Source organism: Nicotiana tomentosiformis, chromosome 6, assembly GCF_000390325.3.
Source record: "Nicotiana tomentosiformis chromosome 6, ASM39032v3, whole genome shotgun sequence".
NCBI lineage: Eukaryota > Viridiplantae > Streptophyta > Magnoliopsida > Solanales > Solanaceae > Nicotiana > Nicotiana tomentosiformis.
The window spans coordinates 42,447,193-42,467,806 of NC_090817.1; the positions used below are offsets into that span (position 1 = coordinate 42,447,193).

At 37.4% G+C, this 20,614-nt stretch overlaps 1 protein-coding gene across 10 annotated transcripts in view; it reads right to left on the minus strand.

Annotated features, from left to right (window-relative positions):
• The window catches only part of LOC104120427 (valine--tRNA ligase, chloroplastic/mitochondrial 2), a 60,596-nt gene extending 40,839 nt beyond the window's left edge, over positions 1–19,757 (minus strand). For 4 of the 10 annotated variants that reach the window (XR_011408527.1, XR_011408528.1, XR_011408526.1 and 1 more), the window contains exons 1-11: positions 19,539–19,756; positions 19,322–19,415; positions 18,763–18,889; positions 15,523–15,606; positions 14,843–14,937; positions 10,092–10,183; positions 9,715–9,768; positions 8,440–8,492; positions 8,271–8,338; positions 7,292–7,367; positions 6,260–6,343 (exon numbers count right to left, since the gene is read on the minus strand). Coding sequence is in view for 2 of the 10 variants with exons in the window: in XM_070177296.1 (XP_070033397.1) it covers positions 6,260–6,343; positions 7,292–7,367; positions 8,271–8,338; positions 8,440–8,492; positions 9,715–9,768; positions 10,092–10,183; positions 14,843–14,937; positions 15,523–15,606; positions 18,763–18,889; positions 19,322–19,415; positions 19,539–19,680 (969 nt within the window). In the remaining 8 variants the exon portion in view is untranslated. Of the gene's footprint in view, positions 1–6,259; positions 6,344–7,291; positions 7,368–8,270; positions 8,339–8,439; positions 8,493–9,714; positions 9,769–10,091; positions 10,184–14,842; positions 14,938–15,223; positions 15,373–15,522; positions 15,610–18,762; positions 18,890–19,321; positions 19,416–19,538 lie in introns of those variants that run through there. The other 6 variants (XM_070177297.1, XR_011408531.1, XR_011408530.1 and 3 more) reach the window with 6 other exon arrangements.
• Positions 19,758–20,614: the final 857 nt, after the last annotated feature.

Sequence of the window (20,614 nt, forward strand, 5' to 3'; positions counted from 1 at the left end):
TCTTGTTGCTGGTAATTCTTTTGCGTGTGTTTCCCAGTCTATTACTCTTGGACCGTGGGTCATGGACTCAGGAGCTTCTGATTTGGTAATAAATCACGTTTGTCGAATATTGTGTATCCATAGTTTTTTCTTATTGTTACTTTAGCCAATGGGTTCCAAACTAAAGCAAAAGGAGTTGGAAGCTAATCTTTCATCTTCTGTCACTCTAGATTCCGTTCTTTACGTCACTGGCTGTCCTTTTAGTCTTGCATATGTTAGTCGTTTGACTCGTGCCCTCCACTGTGGTATATATTTTATTCATGATTCTTTTATTATGCAGGACCGCAGTATGGGGCAGACGATTAGCACAGGGCGTGAATCGCAAGGCCTTTACTAACTTAATTCACTCAATCCCCACAACATGTCCAGTTACAAATCCCCATAACATGTCCAGTTACAAATCATCCAAACCCAATTCACAAACTTTTAGGACATCCGAGTTTATCCAAGCTTCAGAAGATGGTGTCTAGTTTGTCTACATTAGAATGTGAGTCGTGTCAACTTGGGAAACATACCCGAGCCACCTTTCCGCGTAGTGCTGAGAGTCGTTCAAAGTCTATTTTTTTTTTGATTTGCACCGGGTGTCCGAGTCTCTTTGAGCCCCCGACTAATCCCGGGGGTGCACAGGCCCTCTGCAAGGAGTTTCCCGCAAGTGCACCACGGTTAATTCAGGTTTTACCCAGTCCGATGGCCCTCGGAAATTGTTTGCACCCAGTGGGTTTCGAACTTGAGACCTTGAAAGGGAGCAAACCCCAAGGCTCAAGTCAATTGCCACCAGGCCAACCCCTGAGGGTTATTCAAAGTCTATTTTTTCTTTAGCTCATTCTAATATATGGGGCCCTAGTAGAGTTAGTTCAACCTTAAGATTTCGTTATTTTGTTAGTTTCATTAATAATTACTCAAGATGTACTTGGATTTTCCTAATAAAAGATCGTTCCGAGTTGTTTCCCATCTTCTAAAATTTTTTTGTGTTGAAATTAAAAATCAATTTGGTGTTTCTATTTGCATTTTTCGTAGTGATAATGCTCTAGAATACTTATCCTCTCAGTTTCAGCAGTTTATGACCTCTCAAGGAATTATCCATCAAATATCTTGTCCGTATATCGCTCAGCAGAATGGGGTAGCAAAGAGAGAATAGGCATCTCATTGAAACTACTCGCACACTTCTCCTTCAGTCCAATGTTCCACTGCGTTTTTGGGAAGATGCAGTTCTTACAGCTTGTTACTTAATTAATTGGATGCCTTCATCTGCTATCCAGAATAAGATTCCACATTTAGTATTGTTCCCTAAGTCACCCTTATACTCTCTTTCTCCTCGCGTTTTTGGGAGTACATGTTTTGTTCACAGCTTAGCTCCAGGGAAAGATAAGTTAGCGTATCGTGCTCTTAAGTGTGTCTTCCTTGGCAATTCTCGGGTTCAAAAGGGATATCGCCGCTACTCACATGACCTTCGTAGGTATCTTATGTCAGTCGATGTCACATTTTTTGAGTCTCAACCATACTTTACTTTTTCTGATCATCGTAATATATCTAAGGTCTTACATGTACCTACTTGTAAGGAATTCACATCCAAAACACTACGACAACCACTACTACCTATACAGACTTTTGAGGAGTCTACAATTGCTCCTCCTACATCCCACCCACAAGGCCACTACTCTTGACTTATCATCGTCATCCACGTCCAGCATCAGGCCCAGATGATTCACGTCTTGCATCAGATTCACCTACTGCGGACTTGTCTCCTCCTAGTCCACCATTTGCACTTCGAAAAGGCGTACGATCCACACTTAATCCTAATCCCCATTATGTCGGTTTAAGTTATCAACGTCTATCATCACCTCATTATGCCTTTGTCTCATCTGTGTCCACTATTTCATCCCTAAGTCTACAGGTGAGGCACTATCTCATCCAGGATGGCGACAAGCTATGGTTGACAAGATGTCTTTAGGTGCAAGTGGCACTTGAGAGCTTGTTTCTCTTCCTTCAAGTAAGTTCTATTGTTGGTTGTCATTGGGTTTATGCAGTAAAAGCCAGCCTGGATGACCAGGTTGATCGGTTTAAGACTCGTCTTGCTGCAAAAGGATAAACTCATATATTTGGGCTTGATTATAGCGACACTTTCTCTCCTGTGGCTAAAGTAGCATATGTTCGCCTCTTTTTGTCCATGGTTGTTGTTCGTCATTGGCCTCTTTATCAGTTAGATATTAAAAATATTTTTCTCCACGGTGATCTTGAGGAAGAAGTTTATATGGAGCAACCACCTGGTTTTGTTGCTCAGGGCAGTGTTTTGGATAGCGTGCGGCGACAAATAGCGACGAGGGCCCGCTTCACTGAGGCGAGAGGCGCGCGGCGAAGCACTCGCCTTTTTGATGTGAAGCGACAATTTATACAAAAACATAAAATATTATATACATATAACTAAAAACTAAATAATAATAATATATTAATAAATATATCATTCAAAAATTAAAGACTCAATAGATAGTCATAGACTCATAGTAGATTCATAAACTAAGTATATAAGTATAAGACTATAATTCTATAATTGAAAAAACAGAGCAAACAAAAAAAAGGCTACTGCCTCTGGAAAAACAGCAAAGAAAGAAGAAGAAAAACAGAGCAAAAAAAAAGGCTACTGCCTCTGGAAAACAGCAAAGAAAGAAGAAGAAAAATGAAGAAACTAACAGCAAAGAAAGAAGAAGAAAAACAAAGCAAAAAAAAAAAGGCTACTGCCTCTGGAAATCAGCAAAGAAAGAAGAAGAAAAACAGAGCAAAAAAAAAAGGCTACTGCCTCTGGAAATCAGCAAAGAAAGAAGAAGAAAAATGAAGAAAGAAAGAAGAAAGAGCTGATCATTGAATGATTGAAGAAAGAAGAAAGAAGAAGAAAAAGAAAAAAGAAGAAGAAGTCGCTGCTGAAATAGAAGAAGAAAAAAGTAGAAGAAAAAAGGAGAAGAAGAATAAGAAAAGAAAAGAAAGTAACATACCTGGTGATGGTGATGATGGCTGATGATGGAAGAAGAAGAAGAAGATCGAAGGTCGTTGAAGGAGAAGAAGGTCGATGCTCGTCGCTGAAGGAGAAAAGTGAAACCCAAGCCCTAATTTTGTGTTTTAATATTAATGCTGCCTTTTCTTCTGTTTTATTCAAAAAGCGACGCCTCGCAGCGCCTCTCGCTACACAGGCAGAGGCGCTCGCCTTTTCTTCCTCGCAACGCAACAGACCAAAATAGCGATGTTCTCTCGCCTCGCGTAGCTACACGCTATTAGCGCTGTAGCGCTCACTATTTACAACACTGGCTCGGGGAGTCTAATGGTTTTGTATGTCGATTGCGCAGGTCACTCTATGGTTAGAAACAATCTCCTCGAGCTTGGTTTGGTAAGTTCAGCACAGCTATTCAGGAGTTCGGCATGACTCGTAGTGAAGATCACTTTATGTTTTTCGGCATTCTGCTCATAATCTGTGTATTTATCTGGTGGTTTATGTTGATGATATTGTTATTACTGGCAATGATCAGGATGGTATTACTATCTGAAGCAGCATCTCTTTCGGCACTTCCAGACTAAGGATATAGGCAATTGAAGTATTTTCTTGGTATTGAGACCGCTCAGTCTAGCTCGGGTATTGTTATTTCACAGCGGAAGTGCCTTAGACATTCTTGAGGAGACAGGAATGATGGGTTGCAAACTTGTTGACACTCCTATGGATCTGAATTAAAGGTGACAAACGGGTGGGCCGGACCTGTCCGGGTCGAGAAAAAAAGTGACCGGCTGGTCACCGATCCGGGCCGGGTTCCAGGTTTTACGAACCGGGCTTAACGGGTCCGGCCCCATCCGGCCAAAAATTGAACCGGAACGGTTTCGGGCCTAAGGGGCCGGGCCGGGTTAGTGTAATTTTTTTTTTGTGTGTGTTTTGTATAACTAAAGTAAAAATATATTTTTAAAAAAAACAATCTTATAAAAAGAGTGTTTGAATAAAGGATGCAAAGACTTTAAAATCCTTATATTTGAATATTTCATTAAGAATTTAAGATAATAGTATACAATAAAGATGGAAAAAAATTCCACTTATAATTTGCAAGTTCAAACTTGGAAATTAAAGTTTACATTTAACAACAACTAAATTAATGAAAAAAGAGTAAATTCAAAATTTAATTATTAAATATAAATCTAGAACTTCAAAGGTTTTGCATTGCCTTAGTAAGTTCTTCATAATCAATATGACCTTCTTGGCCATCTTCTGGAGTGTTAAATTCAAAGGCTTTCATAGTTTCATTTCAAATTTTCATAGCATAATAATACTTCAAATTAATCTAACAAACTAAAACATTAAGCATAATACGTCTAATAGTTTTAAAATAACACAAATTGCCTCAAATCAACTTAAAATCTAAAATACGAATTTTTGGAGGACGCTCAAGAAAACTCTTCATATGCCTCCTTAAACAGCCTGTGCCCTCCCACTTTCGACGAAGATTTAAGCCTCGACCACAATTCTTGCACTTTAATTTGTGAACTTCTTCATTTTCTTCTACCACCTCAAAGTGTTCCCAAACATATGAGCGCACTCTAGAATCACGGGGCATGATTTAACTTGAATTGAGAATTTGAGTTTGAGAAATGAGATGAGTGAAGAAATGAAGAAGAGGGGGGTCGTTACCAACGATCAAATGAATTTTTTTTAAAAAAAAAAAATCAGAAAATCATTGTTGAACCGGGCCGGGCCGGGCCGGTTAACTGGTTCAACAGTGATTTTCCTTGACCGGGTTTGACCGGTCCGGCTAACCGGAATTTGTTTTTTTACACGGACCAACCCCCCTAACCCAGAGTCAAACCCGGCCCGTTAAACCGGCTTAATCTGAATGCTAAGCTTCTGCCAGGACAGGAGGAGCCTCTTAGCGATTCTGCGAGATAAAGGAGGTTGGTTGGCAAATTGAATTACCTCACAGTAACTAGACCTGACATTTCTTTTCCTGTGAGTAGGGGTGGCAAACGGGCGGGTCGGATCAGATATGGGACGGGTCGAAAGCGGGTAATGAAAAAACGAATAAATTATCCAACCCGACCCATATTTAATACAGATAAAAAATGGGCTAACTGTTGTCTTTTTAACTATTTTGCCACCACTACCTGTGAGTGTTGTAAGTCAGTTTATGGATTCTCCCTGTGATAGTCATTGGGATACAGTTCATATTCCTCAGTATATAAAGTCAGCTCCAAGCAAAGGACAGATTGTTGGGTACACATGCTGATTGGGCAGGATCACCTTCTGATAGACATTCTACGTCTGAATATTATGTTCTAGTAGAAGGTAATTTGGTCTCTTGGGAAAGCAAGAAACAGAATGTAGTTGCTCGATCTAGCACACAAGCAGAATATTGAGCCATGGCTCTAGCAACGTATGAGCTAGTTTGGATTAAGCAGTTGCTCAAGGAGTTGAAGTTCGGACAAGTCAGCCAGATGGAACTGGTGTGTGATAATCAAGCTGCTCTTCATATTGCGCCAAATACGGTGTTCCATGAGAGGACTAAACACATTGAGATCGACTGTCACTTTGTCGGAGAAAAGATACTCTCAGGAGATATTACTACAAGTTTGTGAAGTCGAATGATCAGCTTGCAGAATTTTCACCAAGTCTCTTACTAGTTCTCATATTAGTTACATCTGTAACAAGCTCGGTACATATGATTTATATGCACCGGCTTGAGGAGGAGTGTTAAATAGTTAGTAACGTATAGTGTACCACATCGGGAAGTAGATACCTATTATTATATAATCACTATATATAAATAGGGCATTGTACAACACTTTAGAAATAATTAATAAAACTTTTCCGTGCTATACTTCTCACAGAAGTGAAATATCATTTTTTTAGTGTCGCCTCTTTAGGATTACGCTCATTGGCAAGGAAAAGTATGCCTTAGAGACTTGGTGACAACACTGAAGCACTCGCTAAGCAAGGTGAAGCGCTCAACATGTTTTGCGCCTTGCTTCAGGGATTAACCGCACTTTAAGCGTGCCTTTGACAACAGTTATATGCATGGGCATCAATTCTTGACTCAACTTTCAGAGAAATAGTTACTATGTATGGGCTGACAAGATTACAACCTTGTAACTCATTCCTCCAGGTGACACTGCACCTACCATTAGAGATCACTTCATATACTTTGAGCTCGAAGAGAAGTCAAACCTAGTCTGACTAGAGGAGAAGTATTTTTCCTACCTTGTCAGAGAGAATTGGCACATGGCGACCAAATGTCAAGGGCACAATAGCCTGCTTTCCTATAAACTTAGCATAACGTTCATCCTGCAAAACAGCATCACCAATACATCAACTGCAGATTCACATGGAAAGGGATTCTGATTTCTCTGTAGAATCATTTAACTCCATCAATAGAGAACAGTTATACAAGACACAAGAAAAATTACCAACTTCTCTTGATTAAATTCTTCATACATGACGTGATGACATACAATGCGACCAAATAGACTGTAAGCAAAGCACTCTTCCATGTTCAGTTTTTCATCAGACTAATTCAATTCGGCCAGCACATAGGAATGTGCGGGTAGGCATACTAAGGGCATAGGCAAGCAAAACATTTCTTCGTTCTCAAATAGTTAAAACTTGTGGAGGAAGTGACATCTTATGACACAATATTCATAAATGAGAAACCTCAATGTGCAAAACTATCAATAGAAAACAATTAGCAACTAGTGAGACACCATAAAATGCTTGGATACGAATTCACGAGCATGAATTCTAACAATTCAAGCATGTGTTAGTAGAGTTTAATCTGGCGATTGCTTATTCTAGGCTCGAGGGCAAGGCAGACTTACTTTGCCAACATAAACTTCTGCGATAACGCACTTAAAAGGCCTTCATCCTCCAAGGCTTAGAACATTTGGGTTGATGCAAACCAGACCTTTTCTATGCCTTCCGATAAGAAAATGGACCTTGGACCTAACTCAAACCCAAAGCTAGGTCAAGAGATAAGGATTGCCCAAGACCATATAAGGAGACAACAACCCATTTCCAGTAATGTATTAAACATGTACAGTAATGTTTTCTGTATGAAACCCATTACATTCATATACTATCTTTATAAGGTATTTTCTTCTAATATATAAATCGAATTAACTTACTCCATTTCCGGTCAATATCGTCATATAAAATGTAACAGGAGCAGTAATTTTTCCCCTCTTTAAAGAAAAATCATTTCTGAATTCTGATTAGATATAGTTCAGGACAACATACCTGAGGATTAACAGCAACGGCAGTATCACCAAATAAAGTCTCTGGGCGTGTGGTTGCAATTGTCAAATAGTCACTCCTGCACCAAAAAATTTTTAAAAATTTAATAAGAAAATACCAAATTAGAACATTTGGAAAAAGAATTACGTTGCTCATAAAGCAACTAACTGGATAAACCCTTTTATAAGCTACACAGAACAGCAAATAGCCAAAGCCCAATAGTGAAGAAAAATAAGCACAGAGCTTGGCTGATAAGAAAATTAGAATCTTAGCTACAATTAAGGCTCGCAGCGAGCAGTTACAAATTGAAAACCATGTTATCAATAACTTGAAAGCGTGTTCAATTTTCTTATATCGTGTGACCAAAAGATACATTATGCGAAACAGCATTTCACTTGTGTCTGACTAGAGTGAAACCTTATTTACAACATAAAAGTTCTGAAAATTTTACTGTGGGAAATGTTATACAGAAGAAAGCCATTTCATAAACTGATTCTGAAATTTCATTGGTCGCGGCATTGGCTTGCTGTTTGAATGATGATAATAAACAGCTAATACAGCAATGATGTTCCCTTAAAAGACATAAGCTGTTTCCATATATACTGTAAAACAATTCCTTGAGGAAAATATTTTCTGTAGTTTTAATAAACCAAACAATGGTTTACGAAATACAGAACTTATCTTAATATATATTGCGTCAAAACCAAAAAAGACTTGTTCATACCAATTTCTTTTGACTGAAATAGCTAGATTTGATTATGGCTGAAAGCAAACAAAGCTAGGACACGGATTGGGCAACTTATTGAAAAAGAAAACCCTCTTAGCAGCAAGACAAAGGGTATAAAGTCACTGAAGCTACTGGACTGGTGAAAGTCTCATATCCATACTACCATTTCAAAGATCACTTAAATGGATAGTTTACAGCATTAAACTGAAGTCAAGAAGAAAATAAAAGTGATTAGCTGCAAGTACATGTCTTTACTTTGATCCTCCAGCAACACGATACTTGATGTAATAAAGTGTACCAGGTTCTTCAGAATACTCTACTTCCTGAGGTGGAAAAGAAATTCTTTTAACCACTGAGATTTAACCACTAATTAACAAGAGAAGCATAGAAGATGCAAGTATTTCCAACTGCATAAATAGCATACCAAGTCTGAAACTGCAGTCTGCAAATTAGGAGACCAATTAACCATGTAAGAACCTGCAAATTTCCGATTTGACAGCTAAGGAATTTAGGTGAAAGTTGACATCCAGAAGAACACTTACTTGTTATGCATCTTGCAGAAAGACAATGGTGGGTCGAGTCCAGCATTAGATTAAAAACAGTGCAGTTCAAATGCTATTTGACCCTGAAGGGTTTATCAACAGCACTACTTTTTCCATGTGAAGAGATCCAATGCAATGTCAGTCCATAAATTAGAAAGGCATGTCATCCAGGTTCATGCTTCTAAAGGAAGTGTTGAAATGTATGACCATCTCATCTAAAAGCTTAAGCTCTTAGAGAAAGCACACTTCTAACTAAATTATATCATGTCTCAAGACGCCCCCTCACTTATAGACCTGATTCTTTTCTTCTTTTTTTCATGGGCCCAAGACATGGAATATCTTTTGCTTTTTGGGTGGCGGTGAGATTTGAACTCAGGACCTCTTACTTGCCCTGGTACCATGGTGAAATGCGTAACCATCTCATTTAAAAGCTTAAGCTCTTAGAGGGAGCACACTTTTTATTACTTAATTATATTATGTCTCAACAAGAAGCTCCAAATTACTTTCAACTCTACATAGAAGTATTTTAGGGTTGAATGCTCCAGAGTAGCAGTTTTGCTTCTATAAAGATCAAGTAAAATTAGAGGAACAGGAATAACTTTAGTCGTGAAATTTGTCTCCACCAACCGCTATCCTTCAGCAACAATGATTGGGAAAGCTTATAAGATAAAGGATTGAACAATTCTTAGCAACACAACCAAGTGGAATTTAGATGTTCATTTTGTGCCGTACATATACCCTGAGGTTAGCTCCCCACATCTTTCCTTTATCTTTCTCACAGCCAAGACGCTGCTTTTGCTGTTCGTAAAGTAAATTCATCTATGATACCATTAAATTTTGGTTGTCATCGAAGACAAAATATCTATTCAAAAGACGGGCCAAAAGGAAATAAAAGGAAAACATACTCTATCGCAGAAGAACTACCACATACTCTCAACACCACCCACAATCCTCAACCGAATAGAAAAATAAAATACCCAAAACATAATATAGAAAAGGGCAGAACTACTCTCGGAAAAATGAAATCATGAAGTTCTCGAGGTAAGTCTACTTTCATCAAAACAATAGAGTTGGCAAAGATAGCTCATTGGATCAAGCAAAAGTATCTATCTTTTACAAACTAAAATCATATAATTTTTTGGAAAAGCAGTGCGTACCCTGATAGATTAACCCTTTTTCATGAAGCCTTATAAATGCTTCAACTACTGCTCCTGCAACAATCGAAATTTTAAAATTTAGACTCCCATTATGAAAATTGATGATATATATATATATAACAAACAAGAAATAATACACATTTTATCACTGGACTAGTATTAGCTCATCTACATCTTGACAGGACCAGGTACATTCAGATGTAATAAACTATTATTGGGAAACAGTGCATAGGATGACAAAGTAAGAAGACAGATGAACTGAAGAGCCCCTTAGAGAATTCATAGCTTGCTAGCCTAGAGAGTTGATATCCATATTATGTAGACAAGTCCGCACCACAGAGTTGATGGGAATTTTACTGAATGGAAGGCAGTCTTACTACTCAGCTGTTCATCAAGGGTAAAACGTTCTCTGGTCCAATCACAGGATGCACCAAGTCTCTTTATTTGGTTAGTAATGGTTCCACCATACCTAAGTAATAAAAGAGAATAAGCATTTGTAATTTAGATTGAAAAGGAAAATATTGAAAAAGCAAAGGAAGGGAAAAGATTGGAATGACAAGATATACTTAGAAGGAGAAAAAAGATGCATATAAATTAGAAATAGAAGGAGGATATGCATTGAACACGAAGAATGATAGCATACTGCAACACTGTAGAAAGCATAACCACTGATAGGTCTCTTCCCTGTAAAATGGAAGCATATAATTCTAATGTTTTGATGTGTGGCCATAGAAGATAGGACAAGATTAGATACAGATTGCTACGTAGGAGCAACTTTTTCTGATAATTGAAGGTAAAAGGAGATTAGATATACCTAAAATCTAATGGAGATAAAGTTATTTCAAGAATCTCTAAACAATGCCTTCTTGGCTAAGAATTTAACAGAATGGAGGCAGAGGGTTCCAATGGGAAATACCGACTAGTTGATACTACAATAACAACCCAGTGAGATCCCACAAGTGGGGTCTGGGGAGGGTAGTGTGTACGCAGACCTTACCCCAACTCCGGAGGAGTAGAGAGGCTGTTTCCGGTAGACCCTCGGAACAAGTAGGAAAGAGACAATGTATCAGTAACAGCAACGGACTAGTTGATACTATACTAATTATTTTTGTTATACTTACATTAGGTCCAGCATTTGCCAAGTCTTTTCATTCTAGATATAAACAACAATGTCCGCAGCTGGATAAGTGTGAGAATTAGAGAACATTTATCTTACGCAACCCCTAATTTGCCTTAAAAGACAAATAATTTAGTACTGGAATGAACGAATCTGGATAGAGCAGAATGGATACAAGAATTCATATAACCAACCCCAACTAGTTTGGATTGATGAATAGATTATTGATCTAACTTAACTTGTTGAAGAGGTGAAATATAATCTCTTATTATAATGTGTTCTTTTCTTGGGGGGTGGGGGAGGGGGGGCATATGCAGGAAGTTTGAGCTTTAGACCAAGGTATTGATGATGGTTCTCTAATCTTGCAGAACAAATGTAATACGATGATATGCCCTTTGATTTCACCTGCTTCAGCCTGTGCTTTAAAATTTTCAACTATCAATAATACTAATATTGTTTGATTCAGGATCAAATCTCCTCTAGTTCATCAGTCACTCACCGACTGTACTCTTTGAGCACCTACTCATTTTCTAACAGTATATTATGCTTTTTCTGGATATTCGGGTACCAATACCATGGGTTCACTTTTGAGGTTCCCACTGGACTGGGGCCACCAAGATGGCTTTTCCCATATGGAATGAAAATATTGGATTCATGTAAAAGGAGAAAGATTTGTATGTATGTGTGTTGATATGTATTACCCAAAAGTTTGCCTAGTTAGCCATACCTCACACAGCGAGATGTGTACTAAATGTTCACTTGTCTGTTGAATAGGCAAACTCTTCATTAAAATTATGTAGGTTTTTAAGAGAAGTGGAACATCAGGCCCGCAGAAACCTACTGAAAAATTTCCATTAGCTAGATAGTCGCAAGCATGTCAAATTGCTACAAACTGATATAACATTTAGACGTTCTCATTTTGTTCAATAAAATTACATTGGTATCGTTTTTATACGGTCGCTAGAAACGTGAAACATCACTATCAGGATTATGGAGAGCACACTTCATCAACATTCAATTTCACATCAAACTGTCAAGGAAGAACATGCTTCCGGCTTCTTCTCATTCTAGTGTTGGCTTCTTATGTTCAGACTTGCCATCAGGTCCTTCTGATTTATAATTTATAATGACCCATCCAACGGTTTGGAATGTTACAAAGCATTTGATCAGATTTCTTTAAGATCAATTCTGGGAAAAAGCTATCAGAATGGACAAATAGGATGAAGCATCATTGAACATGCAGCTGCAAACCGGTTCTCTTAGAAAAAAAACGTACCACCTTATCTTCCCATACTTACCTTTCTCATAAGAAAATTAAAAAAAAAATTATCTTCCCCCTTGCCAAATACAAAAGTATGTGGAATAGTTAAGTGAGCTCGAAAGGCCTCCATGGCTTTGGTCTAATTATAAGAAAGCGGCGCATAATGTGTGGGTTAGGTGCACGTCACGGGTTCGAACTCTGCTGCATTTAAGTGAAGCAAAGTAACATAGTGGGTCCACTATCCACCGAGTTTAGAACCGTGCACCATTGGCCTCTCAAGGATTCTTGGTTATCAAAAAAATGAGGGCGCAAGATATTAGTCAAGATAACATTAGGAATTAAGGTGAAACTATCCTAGCATTTAAAGGACAGCAGGTGAAAAAAAAATAGGTGAGCAAAAATACTAGGTGATTTCTTTCCATCTGTCTACGACTTGGTGGACAAAGTTACCCAGCACCTGTGTTGGTGGAAGGTAGAAGGTACCCCATGGAATTAATCGAGGTGTGTACAAGTTGGATGGAACACCGCGGTTATCCAAAAAAAAAGACCAAAGGAGTACCTTACCAAATGAAGAGACTACTATGCATTTCAATAACATGATTGAAGACAAACCACACTATAGATGTAATTGTCACATAGTCACGATAAAAAGTGTCTTTTTATAGGGGTGGAGTGGATACTAATAGTCAGCTCAATTAGAAATGAGTGAGGAAAACGTTGGCACATTGTAAATGTAGCTAACTATTAGCGCATAGGGAACTAATGTACCATAATAGAAGCGTAATATAGATACAGGAACAAAAGATGGCTATTAGTAAGTTCAAGCTAATCTCGTTATGAAACAAAAATGGAAGATTACCATATTAATCAATGGAAGGTCCCGAAGAATGCCATAGAACTAGGAGCCCTTTGTCAACAGCTCCTAATCCTCGGTTTAGGGTGGAAAGGCAAGAGGAACTTTCTCGGTCATATTCTTCTACCATGGGTCATCACATAAAGAGGATAGAGTGTTCCCCCACCTCTCAATTTAGGGTTCTCACAACACTGAGGAAGGAGTGCTTCATCACATGGCGAGATACAAAGTGGAGCAATTCTCACGGAAAAAATAGAGATAACGCATGTTACTTGGTGTTGCATGTGCAAAATAGCCAGTGATAATGTGAAAAATTTGGCTGTTCACTGTCAAATCACAATTCAATCATGGTGGGCAGTGCTGAATCTCAGTGGCATTTAGCAGGTGATGCCATGATGCTAACGACATTTCAAGACTAGTTGCTCAATGGGGTATTCATAAGGAGGAGCAAACGAAGATGGTCATGGGATGAAACGCCTCCGACCACATGACATACTTTGGATAGAAAGGAATAGGAGAGCATTTGAGGGATTGAACACTAGTTTTGTATAGATTCTACAAATCTTTTGTTTTAGTAGACTTTTGGTACACCCGCGAAGTCCCAAGCAACATCTATGATTGGGTAATTTTTTGTAGACGGGCATATTCATTATGTAGATTCCACTTCTGTATACAACTTAATATACTTAAAAAAAGTGACCACATCAATAAATTATTATTTTTATTGGAAAAAACACCTAACAGCCTCGACCCCAATATATGTGAGCATAGCATGCAAATTAATAGATTCAAGGAATTGCAGCGCCACCTATGTATAGGAACTATGAAAGATTCCAGAGGTATAAACTTAGGTTGAATCTTTTTTAAAGAATTCCCTCTGTACTGGGCACGTAGTTTAAGAAAAAAAGTAAGACGTTTCGAACTTGTGGTCTCATTTCTATTGCTATAAAAGCATGTCATTAAGGGTAAAATAGAATGTTTAAAGTTAAATTATTTGCAAATACAAAGAGGTATGTTCTTTTTTAAGAGACTAAAAAGGGAAAGATTGTTACATAAAATGGAAAAGAGGGAGTATGAGAAAAGAAGCTCATTTCATCCAAGAGCTAAAGAAGTCTTATAGGTTTCTCTTTTTCTAGGTCTTCAACACTATTTAGAGCATCAGAGCTCAACTCATTGACATGTTACCAGAATATAAGGAAATTTCTATGAGAAAAAAATTCTCATGAGAAATTTCCTGTTTGGTACTCTACTGCTCAATGGTTGCAGAACTTGTAGAAAATATTATTTATTTTTTCATTTCATTTTTTTAATAAGAAATTAAAATGTTCATTTTTAGTGGGGAGGAGGTTGTTCTAACTGGGACATAAAATACTAGATGCCAACTAGATTTCTCTATCCAACAAGGAGATCGTAGACCTTACTATCAAGAGGAAGACCTTGGTACTTTACCTTCCATAATGTTTGTTATCTTCTTTTCATTGTATATTATCTTTCCAAGGTTTCTATTTTTTGGTATACTTCAGACGTATACGAACACGTGTTTGCCCCTTTTTAATGAAATTTATTACTTTATCACAAAGAAGTTATCTTTCCTTACTTGTCAGGGTCTGCTGATAGCCACTAATGGTACTCATTTAACAAAATATGTTACTTATCTAAAAGAATTGTCGACATCTTCTGGATGTTTTAATAAAATAATCGTTATTTCATCAAAAAAAAAGAATAGATAAAAGAATTCACCAGTAACTTGGGAGATTCCTAGGATACATGTAGGTGAAAAAGTTTCTCTATCTTTTTTTATCGGATCGCATATGCGAGAAAAAGTTTTATACCATCAATCATGCAGCATTCTAGAATTTAGTAAACAAATAGCTTAAATAAGAATGAGTAGATATACTTCTGTTTCCATTCCCATACTCGTTTTGTAAACTCATCTCTACCCAAATCAGCCCGTTTTACTCCTTCTGCAGCTAGCATTCTCTCCACAACCAACTAGAAAAAATAGAGAAAAAGAAAAAGATAAAAGGTATTCAGTTTTTCACACCCAAGAAACAATAAAAAATTTGATTTCTGGAAAATGAGAGCAGTTGTGAAAAAAAAGGATAAATGACAAGTGGAGCCAATTACACAAAAAGATTAAGTACTCTACAAGTTTGAGAAAGAAAAAGGACTACCAACATGTTACCAACCACAGATAAAGGAAATGTTGACATAATTGAGGGAGTAAATGACAGAACACCTTAGCTACACATCAAAACTCTATAACTAATATCAGTACCGGAAGGTCATATTGGCAACCACAGTTCCGTGCACCAAAACAAGCAAAAATAACTTCCATTCCATGTGCATTTGCACAAAGAGAACATTGGAAAACAAGAACTCAAACTCAACTAGCTAGCAACGAAATTTCTTGCATACCCAAAATGGTCATAGTAAGAAAATTTGATCAAAATTAGACGAAACCGGGAATGTAAATTATCAACGAATCACACGCATCCATATGTTAGCAATATAAAGTCAAATGTAAAATGAGATGCAGTTAAGTAAAAGCACTAAGCTTTTGGATGTAGAGGGAACCTGAGTTGCAATACCAGCATGATCTGTTCCAGGAAGCCAAAGGGTAGGTCTTCCCTTCATGCGGTTATATCGTATCATGATATCCTGACAAAGGAGATGATAGAAATGAAGTAATGTAGAAAATTTGAGATATGTCAAATAACAGATAAAATAATGACTATGTTAGGTGAAAAATGAAAAAGCAAAAGGCTAATGGTAATCAAGAACAACATTGTTCAATTCCTCCCCGTTAAACTGTGTGATGCATATTCTTAGACCATCCAAAAAGAGTTAGTTTTGTCAGCCACGAACGACGACTTTCAGAATCATGCCATCCCCAGTCGTTGTTTCCGCCTTCATATGTTTTTTACGAGTTGATCTTGGGGCATTCTTTTTTTATTGAGCTATCAATGAGCAATCAATGTATTTCTAGAAGGAACTGACTGAAGCATATTTGGTTAGATGTAGCGGCATCGTGCTAAGCTATTGGGATTAAGTTGTAAGACTAGGCAGAGAAGTATCTATAGAGCCTAAGTCTATATTGTGATCATCTATCAATGTGTCAGATACTCTATCAGCAGTGGGCTCAAGTGGCAACTTTGTTCAGCAAAGCATGGACTTGGCTAGAATGTCATGTGGAGATTGTGGATGTGTCGTGCGAGATTCTTGCACAATTCGAGCAAAGAAGGTTCATTTGCATCAGATAATTGTCAATTCAAGATGTTTTGCCATGCTATGCATTGATGCAAAGTTGCTACCCAACTTAATGAGGCAAAATTGGTAACGGAATTTTCTCTCTGTGACCCCGACCCTATCGGAACGACTTGCCCTTCCATGCGCTAAGCTGGATAGAGCGCTTTTAGAAAGAGGACTACCTGATTATAGAGAAACATTCTTCTCCTTCACATCATCGGTCAACTCTGGGGATAGTGGATAGAGCTCGTCCCTATTTGACTGAAGAGGGAAGGGTTCATTCCGATGACAAGTGATGCTTGTTGACTGAATTCCATTGAATATTGGGTCATGTCGATAAGTTGAGGTAAGATAAGTCCACGTTTATCGGGTTGAGCAACCAAGTTATGGTGAGCCACGGGCCATGGACTATAAACTTTGGGCTAGATCAGGCATAGATCTTTTCAAGTAGCATACTGAGATTGCAAGAAGTGCATCATTTGAAGAGCCCTCCTAGAAAGTTGGCGTTGAGCTGAGTATGCTAGATGTTTATCTATCATAGGGCTAAAATGAATGGAAGGTGAATCCCCCGAGCACCATGTAAGGAAAATAGATTTGGTGCCTACCATCATATAACACGCAGCAGTCCAAGCAAGCAAGGCTGAGGCCAACCTAGTGGGGGTGTTCGCACGAGTGTCACATCAACAACCGCGTTAGGTGAATAGGTTTTGTACCTATCATCACGAAGGAGAGAATCTCCAAGAGTAAGCTCTACTCAAAGTTGACGCCAAGCAAGGGCAGGGCGTGCATATGGGTCGCGACAACCATGAGGAAAGACTTGAGCCTTGCCGGGAGTTCGAGAGTTACAAATAGGTGGAGTCAGCTCCCATATGTGTAAAAGTAAGTCAAATCACTTCAAGAGGAGGGCCAGAATTGGACCAAACAGCTGAGGCGGGGAGGCAATGCCACTATAGAGTCAAGCCACTTAAAGCGGGGAGATGTAGAGTTGGCCAAGCCACCATGTGGGCAGACAATATGTTGAATCATGAGAAGCAAGATCAAAGCATGAATAGCTTAAACTTTTAGATGAAGTGGTCATACACTTCAAAATGGTATCAGAGTAGGAAGAGGTTCAAGATTTCAATTCTCACCGCCATCGACTGTCAAAACAAAAAACTCTACGTGCCTAACCATGAAAAATAACTAGACTCAAACGTGAGGGGGCGTGTAGAAGATATAACTAAGTGAATAAAAGTTTGCCCTAATCTAACAACTAAAACTTATAAATGAGATGGTCATATGATTTAACACTCCCAAACCCAGTCCCTCCCCTTCAAGTAGACATCGCAATCTCCGAGGAAAGATAAATCCTTAAGGAAAGTGTGTCTCCATGTGCACAAAGGCATGGGTAAGGTGACACCTTGTATGATAACTACAACCGCCATAGAAAAATGAGATATACCAAGTGTGCCTGCCCGTAGGAAGTGAAGCATCAATTAACTATCCCATGATAACTATAACCTCATACGGCTTCATTATGTTCTAAAATTTTCAGTCATATTTGTATTGCACTAGAAAATCTCATCTCCATTAATCTTTGACAACCAAAATGGAGACAAGATTCTAAAAAATAGAATAGTCAATATGGATTTACCGTCTTCTAGAACCACTTGATAATACTACGAAATTAGTACTAGTTATATTTCTTAGCAATAATAAATAGAATTCCAGAATACGGAAGACAAATGGTTTGTCAATGCATTTGAATGTAATACAGTATTGTGGGGAAATACATCCTGAAAAAACAAAACAGAAAGAACTATGAATATTGGAAATTAGGGATCAAAGACGGGTTAAGGTGATAGCATACATCTAAACACAAGATGCAAGGAATCAAAAGTAACCATATATATCAAACGGTAAGCTGAGTAACCATATATATCAAATTGTAAGCTGAGTTCTCTAAGACAAATTAAGTTATTTTCAGGTCATCATCTATACATCCTCACTTAAATGACGTTTATCATCCATTTATGATAGCATGATTGTTCTAGCATAAAGCAACTATCTATATTCTACATTTTAAACTGAGACACAATGTAGAATTAACAAGGCACGGACTGTTATCCGACTTCGTCAGCAGTCACCTAAATTGACATTTGATAATTTCCTTCATCTATTTATTATATAGAATCTCGATCTAGCATAAGGCACTGTTTCTTTATCAAACAAAAAAAAAAAACACAAGTGTTTCTGATAATTTTATTGACTGTTCAAGTTAAACCTAACAAGACATGATAAAAATAACAATTTGTTGGCTGGTAGCCTTATTAGTTGGTCATTGTCGAGAAAATGATTTTCAATACAAAGATAAGACACCACATACATTCAGTTTTCAATTAAAGGGCCTCTTTTCTGTAAGCTATCATGTAATCAACTTTATCTTTAGCTTAGTGCCCCAAAATAGAGTAGCAAGTGAGATCTAGACAATAATTACTTGATATATTGAATGATGAGCTCATACAACTCAAGATAGACACTCAAAATGATTAGAGCAAAAATATCAAAAGAATTGCAACTGAATGCAACCTCAAGGGTCACAAACATGGCATGCCCCATGTGCAGAGAACCGGTAACATTAGGTGGTGGCATTGGAACTACGAAAGGATCACCCCCTTTGTCAATGTTTGGTTTGAAATATCCTTGAGACTCCCACCTAATAATCAGCAATTTCACTCATTAGTATTTTGCAGAGTAATGAATACTTAGATAGTGATATAACCATTATTCTTTGATGCAGAAATGGTATCGATTTTGTTTTATTGATGGAGAAGATGGCATACTAACCTACCATAAACTGGCCAAATTTTGTGTAATTATTAGTCACTCTAAGTTAAGCCAATTGAAGTTAACAGTGAACAGCTTTGTATACTAAAACCACAAAATATCTAAAACTTAACAGGAATTTGCATCTCAACATTTCGAGCCAACATAATAGCAGTTCACGGTAGAAACAGTAAAAAAATTCTACTGAACCGTTTCTAAAGTTTTTGACTATAACTGCCGTTACCTTATGAGGTACACCAGAAATAAAATAAACAATCCAAAAATATAAGCGATGAATTGAGTCCAGAGAAAGCAAAATCACCATTTATATATGCGTTCTTCATTACTGAAATCAAATGACTTTGCAACTTCGGGTGAAGTAAATATACCATCGTTTTCTGCTGCTGCTGCAGACACTGCATCATAAAAGCATAAATAGGTACTACAACCCTAAGCCCTAATTCAACTCCGACGCATTTTCGGTGTTAAGAATTGAAATAAGTAGAAAAAAGAGAGGGATATTTAGAGAGGAGACTTACTGGCGAAGAATCGACGAGAACGGGAGAGTGAGACAGTGAAACGGCGTTGCGTGGAGAAGAGAAGAGGATTGAAACTAAAGCACAAGGAGGAGCATGAAGAAGAAGTGGAAGATAAGAAAGAGGAAGAAGTGCGCAGAGCCATTGTAGTCACTTCACACCACTGCTACTGGGCAAAAACAGTTTTATCCTCCCGCCGAGCAATTTAATCCCATTGATTTTCCTTTTACCTTTGGTTTTGGGCGAATTGCAACAATAGACACTTTATGCCCACTATTTCAAATATATCCGCAATTTATAATATTTTTAAATATTAGTCAATTCACTCAAACTACTCAATTTGAAAATTAAGGACTTAGTGGGCGTTTGAACATAAGAATTGTAAAATTTCAAAATAAGGGAAAAAAAGTTTCAAGTAAAAATGGTATTTGGAATTTAAAGTTGTGTTTGGACATGAATATAATTTTGGGTTGTTTTTGAAGTTTTGTGAGTGATTTGAGTGAATTTTGAAAAATAACTTTTGGAGTTTTTCAAATTTTTGAAAATTTTCAAAATGCTTCTTCAAGTGAAAATTGAAATTTTTATGAACAAACACTGATTTTGAAAAAAAGTGAAAATTTTTTGGAAAAAAAGAAAAAAATTCTTATGTCCAAATGGATAATTAGTATCCTGAATTTTTGAGCTGCTAATTTGAAATTCAGGATTAAGTGTCCTGAATTTCTGAACTACTAATTTAAAATACATGACATAAGATTCGAATTTATGGACACAATTTTCGAACTCCTTAAGTTTGAACTTTAAAGTTTAAACTCTAGGACGAAGTGTCTTAAAGTTTGAGTAAAATTGGCTAATCTTTAAATATATTGTAAACTGTGGATATATTTTAAACAACATGCTTAAAAGTGATTACCCGGTGACATTTCCACTCTGATTTTCTCAAATAGCCCTTTTTAGGACACTATTTATATTTCATTCTTGTTTTAATAAGTTTTGCAAATATAAATCCATGCACTTCACAATTGATTTTGGATTTATGCTACCAGTCTCGGATAACTATATTCCAAGTGGTCTAAAGTTTT